Source organism: Eptesicus fuscus, chromosome 14 (genome assembly GCF_027574615.1).
Source record: "Eptesicus fuscus isolate TK198812 chromosome 14, DD_ASM_mEF_20220401, whole genome shotgun sequence".
NCBI classification, from domain to species: domain Eukaryota; kingdom Metazoa; phylum Chordata; class Mammalia; order Chiroptera; family Vespertilionidae; genus Eptesicus; species Eptesicus fuscus.
This window is the reverse complement of record NC_072486.1, coordinates 28,047,244-28,060,006: the sequence shown is the minus strand read 5'-3', so window position 1 is coordinate 28,060,006 and position 12,763 is coordinate 28,047,244. Positions and strand designations below refer to the sequence as shown.

At 41.6% G+C, this 12,763-nt stretch overlaps 1 protein-coding gene across 1 annotated transcript in view; it reads left to right on the top strand.

Moving 5' to 3' along the window:
* AKAP9 (A-kinase anchoring protein 9) overlaps positions 1-12,763 on the top strand; it is a 124,710-nt gene that overhangs the window by 108,652 nt on the left and 3,295 nt on the right. Inside the window, exons 34-42 of the mRNA XM_054726544.1 lie at positions 1,203-1,347; positions 2,197-2,416; positions 3,172-3,322; positions 4,443-5,111; positions 5,512-5,720; positions 6,037-6,142; positions 7,539-7,721; positions 8,830-9,030; positions 10,750-10,982. Coding sequence (XP_054582519.1) covers positions 1,203-1,347; positions 2,197-2,416; positions 3,172-3,322; positions 4,443-5,111; positions 5,512-5,720; positions 6,037-6,142; positions 7,539-7,721; positions 8,830-9,030; positions 10,750-10,982 — 2,117 coding nt within the window. The remainder of the gene's footprint in view (positions 1-1,202; positions 1,348-2,196; positions 2,417-3,171; positions 3,323-4,442; positions 5,112-5,511; positions 5,721-6,036; positions 6,143-7,538; positions 7,722-8,829; positions 9,031-10,749; positions 10,983-12,763) is intronic.

Below are 12,763 nucleotides of genomic sequence, written 5' to 3'. Positions count from 1 at the left end.
TTTTAAAACATGCAAAACCGTATTGTGTATTGTTTAGCTGTGTGTATGTAACATAATATGCAAAGCGTATGAAACAACAAGACTTACAATTTGTTATTTTTGACCAGGTGGTACAGAGAAGGATATATTCAGGGAGTTGTACAGAGGGGCTTTAATTGTATAGGAGCTATTTCTTAGGCTATGTACATGGTTGTTTATTGTAGTACTAGAGGCCTGATGCACAAAATTCGTGCAAGGGGCTTGGCCCTTGCAGCTGTGGCGGCTTGCCTCGCGGGGCTTCATCTGGAAGGTCATCCGGAAGGACGTCGGAAGGATGTCTGAAAGGTTGTTTGGCTGCTCGGTCTAATTAGCATATTATGCTTTTATTATTATAGACTAGGGGCCCCGTGCATGAATTCATGCACCTTGAAAGTAACTGTGGGCCACGAGGCTGTGGTGGGACAGGGGTGGGTCTCAGCCCATCCTCTGTGCCCCCGCCCGGCCCCTCCCACTGCGGCCCCCAGTCCCCGTCTCCTGGAAGCCCCACTCCTGCCGCCACCACTCCCATGCGCTGATGGCGCCGGCCCCGCTCACACTTGCTGACGACACAGAGCAATTGGGGCCGGCGCCAGCAGCGGGTACGAGTGGCAGCTGCTGCCCTCATCGCCCCTCAGGAGCAGGGGGAGGTGGAGAAGCCCTCAGGTGATTGGGGCTGGCACTGGGCGCCAGCAGGGGGTGCGAGCACCGGGTGGGACGGGAGCAAAGAATTTTCAGTAACCACCAGAGGCTCGCCCTGATGACAGTGAATGGTGCCCCGCCTTGGTCTGGCGCCCCCGCTCACCTGTTCCACCATCCTGCCATGGCCGAGGCCCGCCATGTTCCATGCTCTGCCGCCTGCTGCCGATGTTCGCCATGTTCTGCACTCACCCCCTGGTGGTCAGCGCACGTCATAGCGACCGGTTGTTCAGTTGTCCTGCCACTGGTCTATTTGCATCTTTGCCAAGAGTTGTTACTGTCAGACCTCTGTTGCCAGTCTGCATATTGATATAGATACCTCATGTTTTCTTGTGTGTTTGAAGAATTTCAAAATAAATGTAAAGATTAATAGCCAGAAGTAAATCCTAGCATGTGTGTTCCATTCATTCTTCTTCAGACTTCCTGGTTGTTAATTTTATTGTCTTTATAACTCCCTTCACTTGATTTTTCACTTTGCATTGTTGCAGGGTGTTGAATATCAAGCAGCTGTGGAATGCCTCCAGAAAGCAGATAGGAGGAGTTTGTTATCTGAAATTCAGGCACTGCATGCTCAGATGAATGGTAGAAAAATGACTCTGAAAAGAGAAAAAGAGAATGATCAACCAAGCCAAGGTATGCTGTATGACAGACTCATATGATAACACACAGGAGAAAATATTTCATGTTGTCTCCCTTCTTATTATTCAGTTAAAACACATTTCTTCTTATTCACATTTTGTTCTCATTCTCATATCAGAGAGATGATCTACATTAATACCCTAGGGATTAAAGGATTATCCAGAAATAGTTTTAAAAGCCTGAATTAACATGACTGTTTTCTAAATTCAAGTTATTTCTGTCTCCTAACATCAGTAATAGGAATTGTAATATGAAGTGATGAACTGTAATAAAATTTTTTAAGTTAAAAAATATTCTACCAAATATTTTTATGGTAGAATAGAGAAATAAAAGGAGAGAGTAAAAATAACCTATAGAATTTCCTAAATCTTAAAATAGTAACTGTTAATACCCAGGCAAATATTTCTTCAGACCTTTTCAATGTGTATATGTATATAAAATCACATTTTCCACAAAAATGGGATCCTGATGCATATTTTGAAACTTATTTGTTTAGTATACCTAGGGATTTAAATAGTTCAGTTTGTTTTCATTGTAACAGATATATAGCAAGGGTTTGGTTGGTTTTCAAAGAAAAAAACATGATTCAAATTGGAGTTTGGACTTCCCACTTCTCTAGTAAAGTTCCTAGGGACTATCTGCAAAGGAGGGCTGACCGTTGTAGTCATAATTACTGAGTAATTCCTGTAAGTACTTTGTTTGGCTATCAAACTGTTGGGACTGTAATCTTTTCATTTGCTTTATAGTAATTGCCTAAATTACAAATCAGTTCTTAACAAAATATTTACAAACCAGATATGAGTTGCTAGATCATATTTTAAATGTTAATAATTTTCCATCTAGAACTCCTGGAACATAACATCCAGCAGAAGCAGTCTCAGATGCTGGAGATGCAGGTGGAGCTCAGCAGTGCGAAAGACAGGGCTGCAGAGCTGCAGGAGCAGCTGAGCTCTGAGAAAATGGTGGTTGCTGAGCTGAAGAGTGAACTTGCACAGACTACGCTGGAACTGGAAACAACACTTAAGGCACAGCATAAGCACCTGAAGGAATTAGAGGCATTCAGGTGAGTCAGGCTTCCTTATAAATCTGTGTTGTGTGAAGAAAGTGGAACTATTTTGTCACAGACATTGCACAGATCTTACAAAAACATAACATACATACACAATGTTTAAATACCATGAAACTTCGTTAACGGAATAACTCAGTGGAAAGGAAAACTCCAAATATTTATGAATAATAAACTCATGATTATGTATTGGCATATTCTCTACTGTGGCTTCCATTCTATTTGAGATTTTTTTATATAAGGTATAATTTTGACCTTTATTTTATTTATTTGACCAACTAATTTGAAATTGCATTTATGATCTCAATAGAATTCATGATTCAGCTGGCTAATATATGCAAAATGCTTTAAAAGATAATGCTTGTAAAAAGAATGTTTGTTGGTGTAAATACTGGGATACTCTGCTTGCAACGGACACATTCTGAGTGCAGTCTTTATTTTGAACATTGTTTTCACACACATAAAAATACATGGTATTTCCCGTGTTTAGTTTTGGTAGAAGACAAGGAAGAATTTTTATTAATATTATTTTGTAATAGTAAATTGTTCTCAATGGTAAATAACTAATAGGTTTACTATTAGAAACCGTTAATTTGAAATGAACCACAGTCAACAGTGTTTAATCCTTACATGGTTTCTATTTTCTTACTAACTAGTGTATTATATGCCTCCACTTTTCATTGAAAGCAGTACTCTCTCTTCCTCTCACTATAGAGTAGTTTTATGAAAGTGTATTTGTCTCTCTGATTTAGGTTGGAAGTTAAAGATAAAACAGATGAAGTACATTTGCTTAATGACACATTAGCAAGTGAACAGAAAAAATCCAGAGAGCTCCAGTGGGCTTTGGAAAAAGAGAAAGCCAAACTGGGGCGCAATGAAGAGCGGGATAAAGAAGAACTTGAGGTATTGTTATCTCTGTCTTTAAATATCTATGGCAAATCCACAACTATATATGAAAGAATCTGGAGACTTTTTCTCTTTCTAAAATGTCAATTTTGGACTCTCTATGAGGTACAATAATTTGTTTGCTCTGTCTAAACACTATTATAATGGTATCTAAACTGTACTAGGAAATGCTAGTAGTGTGATGCTTTTTTTGTTTTGCTGCATCCAAGGATACATACAGACTGTTCTGCAACATGTGTTTTGAGAATTTGATTAGTGCATACACAATTTGATAAATAGGACAGTCATGTCAGCTTAATGCAGAAGTGGATTGGGTTCCCAATTTTTCCTAGGGAATGGGAGCAGCGATACTTTCCTGGCAGCAGGATGCCATATTTTAAGAAAATTTAAAATGAGTCCCTTCACTCTGGGCTCTCTCACAGCCTTGCACAGCTCTCAGCTCAAGGCAGGTGGTACTGCATGCAGTGCCCTCTTTAACGGTAGCCCCACTGGCTCAGAGCTCTTCTGGTCCACATAGCGCAGTACTTCATAGTGCTATACTAAAATCTCTGTGTCAGCATTTCTGCCCTATTACTTTTGAGGGTTATTTTTTAATGTCCACCATGGTAGCCTCCAGGCTTAGCAAGTTCTCTACCTGTCAAAGGCATGTCATCTCCTCGGGTACTATTACTATTTTTTTATCATTACAAATTTGCATAGATTTTGAGTCGTTTGTCCCTAACCCTGATTTTCCCTAATCCCTATTATTTTTAGTAAGTGATATTAGAAAACACAAAGTTTTTCAGGAACTCTTACCATATTTTATTAGAAATATTTGTATTTTTAAAGGTTATTGTCTTTAGAAGAAAGGTACCTTGCTTCATATTTAAACAAGATTTAGTTAATATTATGAAAGTATTATTTAGCTTAGTTATCTCTTGTTTATATTCTTTGATGAAAATCACCTAGCTGTTCAAATAATTATGCTCTAACCACTGAAAATTTTAGTTAATAAACTGAATAATCATTGCTATTAATCAGTACTGCCAACTTAGTATTAATGAAAGCACAATTGTGCACTTATATAAAGTATTTTTAATAACAATAATAAATTTTTAATATCACTTTCTCCTACAAGGATCTGAAATTTTCACTTGAGGGTCAAAAACAAAGAAATATTCAGCTGAGTCAACTTTTGGAACAACAGAAACAACTACTAAATGAATCACAGCAGGAAATAGAATCACAAAGAGTGCTCCACAATGCCCAGCTATCAGAAGAACGAGGTCGAAACTTAGAGCTTCAAGTACTTCTGGAATCCGAGAAAGTTCGGATTCGGGAAATGAGCAGTACCCTGGACAGGGAGCGGGAAGTGCGCGCACAGCTGCAGCAGAGCAGTGATGAGAGTGGGCAGCCTCGGCCCCTCTTGCCCTCCGAGGACCTCCTTAAAGAGCTGCAGAAACAGTTGGAGGAAAAACACAGTCGCATTGTAGAACTGTTAAATGAGACTGAGAAATACAGACTGGATTCCCTGCAGACAAGACAGCAAATGGAAAAGGATAGGCAGGTTCACAGGAAGACGTTGCAGACAGAGCAAGAGGCCAACACTGAGGGACAGAAGAAAATGCATGAGCTCCAGTCCAAAGTGGAAGATCTTCAGCACCAGCTGGAAGAGAAAAGGCAACAAGTTTATAAGTTGGATCTTGAAGGAAAGCGACTGCAAGGAATTATGCAGGAATTCCAAAAACAAGAACTCGAACGAGAAGAAAAACGAGAAAGAAGAATTCTGTATCAGAATCTTAATGAGGTAAATTGACACTTTGTTTCATAATATTTTTAAAAGAATATTGCAGCCCTTTGATCATATAATTTTGATATTGGATTATTTAAATAGCTATATACAAATCACTTTAAAACAAAATCTATAGAAGTTTCTTTGCAGTATAGATAATACAGCAGATCCTCAAATAATACCATTCCATTCAACTTTGTTTTGTTATAACATTAATGAGATGCAGTTGGAACTTAACTTTTATGAATATCAATTAGCCTATGGTAAAATTGGTTTTGTAATATGTTGTTTCACTTAAAGCCACAGAACCTATCCATGACATTAAGCGAAAGTTTACTGTAAATTGTGTTCCCTTAAGAAAGAATGCTGTTCATTTATAATTATTGCTTTTCCTTTTTCTGTCCAAAATTGCCAGCCATCCACATGGAGTTTAACCAATGATCGAACTAGAAATTGGGTTCTTCAACAGAAAATAGAAGGAGAGACAAAGGAATCAAACTATCCTAAACTGATTGCAATGAATGGAGGAGAAACTGGCTATAATCATGAATTAGAAATGATCAAACAAAAGCTTCAACATATGGCTTCAAAACTGCAGCATCTAGCCCAGAAAGCCTCCAGTCGGTGAGACCTTTCTGCCTGACCTTTGGAAAGAGCATTCCTAGACAAGCTGCAGACTCTGCCCCTCACTAAGAGCTAGTCAAGGGTGGGGAATTGAATTTTAAAGTTAATGCCTATTTACATTAGGAGGTAATATTTTCTAACAGAACTCATACACCTGAAAGCAAAGATGTTAGCACCTTGACCAGGGAGAGAGAACACGTAACGTAAGGGAGAAGCGGAATGTGAAGCACAGTGTTGCCCAATCCATAACATTTGTGCTCGTCAGCACCACTGATTGAGAAGATGTTTTCACTCTTTGTCCTTTTCTTTTTTGAAGACTGCAGTTCGAAACAGCAGATGATGAAGATTTCATTTGGGTTCAGGAAAATATTGATGAAATTATTTTACAACTACAAAAATTAACTGGCCATCGAGGCAAAGAGGTATGGCTTAGAAAACTCTGTACAGTATTGAGAGCAAAAGTTTAATGGAAACTGTATGACTCATTTGAAACTGGCACCATATTTTCTCAAGAGTTTTACTTTTATCTTTTCATTTATTTTCAATAATAATAATGTTTGCCTCCCCCCAATAAAAGATAGTGAAAGCTTGAGGGGAAATTAACTTTCATTATCACTATTGAATAATTATGTTGACCTCTGGTATTATGATAACCACGTTTCCTGAAAGATTAGTCTGGGTAGTACCCTCATCACTCCATGAATGTTACTGGGTCTTCACAATTGACCGATCTGGTGAATCTTTTCAGCCCCTGTCTTTCTTGACCTCCCTGTCTTTGTGGCATTTGACACTTTTTACCTCTTCCATCTTAAAAGTCCTCTCTTTCCTTATTTTTGTGTCAGTATTCTCTTGTTCCATTCTTTCATCAGTCACCTTCATGAGTTCCTCTTCCTCCTGTCCGCATTCATTTTTTTTCTCTAACTACAGCTGTGGAAGCTTATTCAGTTATGCAGCCTGAGTTTCTCACTAGGCTTATTTACTGGACAAATACTTACATTGGGCATCTACTATGTGCCAGGTGTCATCCTGGGTTATGGAGATACAGTAAGTAAATGCATCCCTTATGGAGCTTATGTTCTGGTGGGCCACCTTTGTCCTGTGGTCCAGGTTTATATTTTCCGTTAGTTATTGAACATCTTACTTTGGGGAAATGTACTCCATAGTGACACCTTAGGAACCTCACAGACACATTCCAAACTGAGCATCGTTTTCCTTTTCTCTTTCCTGTCCCAACCCAGTTTAGAAAGCTGAAAGTTACCATAGACCACCTTCCTTCACTGTACGTGCACATCCAAGCATCCATCCTATGCGCCTCCGTCATCGCCTTCATGCAGGCCTTCAGCCTTTGTCACCTAGACTGTTGCGTTAACTTCCTGATGCTCCTGCCTCACACCAGGATCTGTTTTTGCTAATTTAATCTACTTTACATACTTTTACCCAAGAAATCTTTCTGACATGTAAATTTTGTTTATGGCATGCTCATGCCCAAAGCCTTCCATGGCTCTCCACTGCCTACATTTTTAGTTCTGTTATCCTTAAATGAAGGCAGTCTTTACTCCAGCCTTCCCAAGCAACTGTAGATCCCTAAAACGAACACACTCTTGCTCAAGCCTTTGTGCCTTTACACATGCTGTTCCTTCTGCTTAATATATCCTTCCCTGTCTTCTTTCCTGCCTGGAAAATTCCGACTTATCATTTAAGGCTCAACACAAGCACCACTTCTTTATGAAATTGCTGTTCTTAGTGCCTGTCCACATTTTGTGTGTATTATTTATAAATGTTTGTGCTATGCAACCTTATGCCATTTTATCTTTCTAGCCTGCCTTAGTGTCCCCAAATACATCTTGTGGCTCATTGACTGAAAGACTACTGAGACAAAATGCTGACCTGACAGGACATATCCGCCAACTGACCGAAGAGAAGAATGACTTAAGGAACCTGGTTATGAAGCTGGAAGAGCAGATCCGATGGTATCAACAGACAGGAGCTGGCAGAGATTACGTACGTCTGTGTCTACACGGCCACGTATTAGCAGTGGTGCAGAGTGACAGTTTCTGCTACCTAGTTTCAGGTTTTACCCTGATAATGTACAAATATTAAGCATCTGATTCTTAGTAGGATCTTTGAAAATTTTTATAGGGCCGATAATAATAATAAAAGATGGTGGCGGCGCTCACAGCCAATAAGGTGGGAATATGCTAATTGGCTGCCACGCCCTCAAAGATGGTGACGCCCACAGTCTTCTAGGTTTTCATTCAGTGGTGGTGCCAACATTGAAGCCATAATAATAGCTGTTCTTTATTGGAAGCCTTCTCTCTGCCAGATTTGGGGTTTTATACATTCAGAATCTCTTAAGTCTACGCCCAGCCTTAACATGAGAAAACTGAAGTCAGTAGTCAAGCCAAGGTCAACTTAACCACAAAGCCAGATACTTAGCTTCCTATGGAGCAACAGCAGACACATGTTAAAGAAATGTTCAAATTTGAATTCTGCCCTTGTCAGTTATATGTCAGTTATTATGTTCATAAGGCAAGTGAAAAATGTCACTAAATTATTTCAGTTTGTTCTGTGAATTTATTTTTAAAAAAATTTTTTTCATTTAAAACTGCAAAATAAATTGTTAGCTCTGTCTTTACCCAACATAAAGATAGGGAAGACCTCTCAGACAGTTGTGCGGTCAAATACACAATAACACATCTGCACAGCTTCTGTAGGGCTCCCCTTCCTGTGCACGTGCCATGTGGTTCTTCCCCATTTCGCCAGTGTACTTTTTTAGGCTCAAACTCAACATTTGGACCCAGATGGTCCATCTATTAAGTCTCTAAACATTTTTAGTTCAAAGTTCAGCTAAATCTAAACACCTTCTCTGGAGCTAGACTCTCATAAGGCTTTTCAGTTGTAAAGTTAATCTGCTCAGCAAAGGACCATATACTTAAAACTACTGTATACTCTTTAGTAACTATTGAGATTGGCTTTTAATGTCCCTGTTTGAGGTTGGAAAGCTGAGACTTTGGTATCTCCCATAGCAACACCTTTAATATGTTTAAATCAGGTTTTTCTTTAGAAACTTATTCTTAAAAATCAAGTAAGTAGGCTCTGGTCTCTGAAGTCTTCTAGGTTTTCATTCAGTGGTGGTGCCAACATTGAAGCCATCATTGCTTCTGAAAAAGAAGTCTGGAACAGAGAAAAGTTGGCTCTTCAAAAATCCTTGAAGAGGGCCGAAGCCGAAGTATACAAACTGAAAGCTGAACTGAGAAATGAAGCTTTACTTCACAGTCTGAGCCCTGACCCTGAACATGCCACTCTAAAGGTCGGACACCTTCCATCTGAACGCACGCTAAACGCTGGTTCCCTGCTTTTGCCTTGTTTCATCTCTTATTACCCTTAATTCTGCAGACTGAAATTTAGGTGGCACTCAGGCTGTGTCTCTCAGTCTCTCTATTCAGTTTTTGTCATGAATGCAGGTCTCTAGCCGGTCACAAAAACTTTGTGGTGAGGCACGCCCAGGTCTGGACCAGATTAGGTTTTATTAGTGGTCACAGTTGGCAGCACCTGAGCTTAAGGTCCTCCTTCCCACAATCTCATCCTTAGTAGACCAACAGAAAGTTATCATTTCAACTCCCAACAAAAACCCTGCCACTGTCAATATAGATCATCATCCTATCTAATAAAGAGGGAATATGCTAATTGACCCTCATGCCGTCGCAAAGATGGTGGCGGCACCCACAGCCAATAAGGCGGGAATATGCTAATTGGCTGCCACGCCCTCAAAGATGGTGACGCCCACAGCCACAAGATGGTGGCACTCAGTCCCCTCAGCACCGCCTGGGTGGCAGGCAGGCCTGGCCGCTCTGCGCACCTGCCTCCGGAGTCCCCCAGTCCCCTCAGCCCCCCAGCCACCCAGGGCCAGCCCGAGGTGCAGGCAAGCCTTGGATGGCAGCTGCCCAGCCACCCAGCGCTGGCCCAAGGTGCAGGCAAGCCTCGGATAGCAGCTGCCCAGCCACCCAGGGCCGGCCCAAGGTGCAGGCAAGCCTCAGATAGTGGCTGCCCAGCCGCCCAGGGCCGCCCAAGGCTCATGTAACCAGGGCTGGCTGAGGCTTGCGCTGCCGGCAGTGGCAGCAGCAGAGGTGTGATGGGGGCTTTGCCTTCCCCTGATCACCGGTTGCCTCCTGCCCCTGAGGGCTCCCGGACTGTGAGAGGGGGCAGGCTGGCTGAATTTTCATGCACCAGGCCTTTAGTGCTCTATAAGATGGTAAGCCCTCTGAATAGCCTCCCTACTGACTAATAATGAATATTGTAGTAAAACTACTTTAATCAGTCAACTTAAAATCCAAAACAAAAAGAAAGAAAAGTGTTTGGTTATTCCAACTATGGAATGAACATGAATTTATGACTCTTCAAGGGATGGAAAAAGTTAATGAAAAAGTTAGATAGATTAGTGACCATAATAATAAAAGTAGCTCTGTACAGTTAAATGTAAAAACTCAGACGATAATTGAATGACAAAAATTTTTGCAATAAATGTGGTGAATAGGGGCTAATATCCAAAATAAAAAGCATAACTTTAAGGTTAGTATTCAGATTCCATTGACTAAAAAGAGGCAGAAGTGTAAGGTTAGGGTTCCTTATTTTTACTTTCAACTTCGCTGCTAAAGTAGAGAACAGTGATGAGTACCTGCCATTCTACTACCACTACTCCTTTTTTTAAAATATATTTTTATTGATTTCATAGAGGGAGAGAGAGAGAGGAACATCAATGATGAGGGAGAACCATTGATCAGCTGCCTCCTGCACGCCCCCTACTGGGGATTGAGCTCGCAACCCTGGGCATGTACCCTGACCGGGAATCGAACCTGGGACCCTTGGGTCTGTAGGCTGATGCTCTATCCACGGAGCCAAACTGGCTAGGGCCCACTAGTTTTGGTTTTTGTTTTTTTGTTTTTAATAAAATATAGGTCATCTTGCCCTAGAGGACAATTTGAATAACTTCTTAATAATGTCTTTATATTCTTCCCTTCTTTAAATGTAGAGAATTTATGGTAAATACCTGAGAGCAGAAAGTTTTCGGAAAGCTCTCATTTATCAGAAGAAATACCTGCTGCTGTTACTGGGTGGCTTCCAGGAGTGTGAAGAGGCCACGCTGGCTCTACTTGCCCGGATGGGCGGGCAGCCGGCCTGCACGGACCTAGAGGTGATCACCAACCGTCCGAAGGGCTTCACCAGGTTTCGGTCGGCTGTCAGAGTGTCCATGGCAATTTCGAGGTAAAGTACTTGAAAACAAATCCATTTCAATGGACTCTCTAAAGGGATTGTTATTTTTAATCTCTCTTTTCTCTGCCTGTGTGCTCCATATAGTCATGTGGTATGAGACATGTCCTAAAACACGCCTGCTTCTTTCTCAGTTTCCATCTTTTAGCAGGGATACCTTACGTTGTCCTCTCGAGACCCTGGGGAAAGGGCCCTTCCAGATGCAGGCAGCTGGTGACTCAGAGCTGGCACATCCGATCTAGACCCCCTTTTTTTTTTTTTTTTCTAAATCTGAATAAACCCTTGAACTCTTTCCGACATATAAATAAGTGGGGGGAGAGGGGGTTGGAAAAATTACTTAGGCTGTAACATACATTCATACATACTCTTGGGGCCCAGCTACAGAAAGCCCTAACTCTGCATTCAGGCCAGATATGAGTCTTACGTCATCGGACTCTGCTCCTGCCCTCGTCCCTCTCTCTAGCAGTTCCACACTAGGGTCACCAGTACTGTTCTGTGTCTGATTGGAGTGGAGTTAGGACTCAAACTACCTTGGGGACCTGGCCTACTGCAGTCCTCTGACCTGAGTGGTGTATACGCAGGCCCTTTCACTTCTGTAGGAGCCAGACAGTACAAAAGGAATTTGGTTTTCAAAGCGTTCCTATCTGGTCACATCTGATGCATCTTCAGCGGTTCTGCCCACCTCCCCCCCCCCACTTTTTTTTTTTTTTACCTATATCTTTTTTTGAAAAATATGACTTAGAATTTTTTTTCTTTATTGATTAAGGTATTACATATATGTGACTTAGAATTTTTTAACTAGAAGCTGTCTGAGATCACATAGCCCAGAATGTCATTTCACAGATGAGGAAACTGAGGCAGGGAGAGGTTGCAAAGCCAATAATAATAGAGATGGGACAACTAGCCAGGATTCCCAAGTCTCATCCATGTTGGTTCTCTAAAGAGAGGTCGTGTTTTACCTATTGATGGTCTGGATTCTCCCTGCCGCTGCTACTCCACAGTGTAGACATGTGGTTCCAGTTCTCCCCTTCATCACTTCGTGCACCGTGTACAGAGTTAAGTGCTGGAGAGGCCCTGATGAAAAGTCCTAATCCCTGCCTCCATCCCCAAAGGCAGCTCACGTCCTGGTGGGGAAGACCAACATGCCCGTAAGTTAGAAGACGCTAAATGAGAGGTCTCAGGAGTTAACCATTAAGTTTTATTAGAATTTGGGAAGTCTCCTTGAAAACCACCTGCCATTGAAGGACTTCATTCTACCTCTCTCTTTCTGTTTTCCTCTTATATGTTCATTGTCTTTTGACACTCCTAAAACTGAGCCTTGAAACTGATTGGAATTATGAAATCAGAACTGGTGCTTCAGAAAGCTGGTCGGGCCAGGACGAGGCAGGCAGCAACTTGCTGCAGCTGGTTCTTGACCCTGCCACCCTGATCCTGGGAAGGCCGCATCTACTCTCATCGCTGAGTAAGGCCTCCTCCTCCGGCTTTCCCAGCTCAGCTCACGCACTGCCAACTTAAGGATCTATTCCATCTGCCCTTTAGTCTCCATTCTTTTCTCCTCTTTTTATTACTTCTTGCCCTTTCTTTGCCCATCCACTTTTCTCTTTTCAACTTTTGCTCTCCATCTCTTGTGCCCCTCTGACCCCTAAAGCCAGACCTGGTGTTGTCCTCACCAGAGCCCTTTGGTGCCTCTGGGGAAGCCCTGTCCTTCTGCTCCGGTTCATTTTGCCACGGGCACAGGGGGCATTTGCTTCATTTTAGATTAGGCAACCATGTGA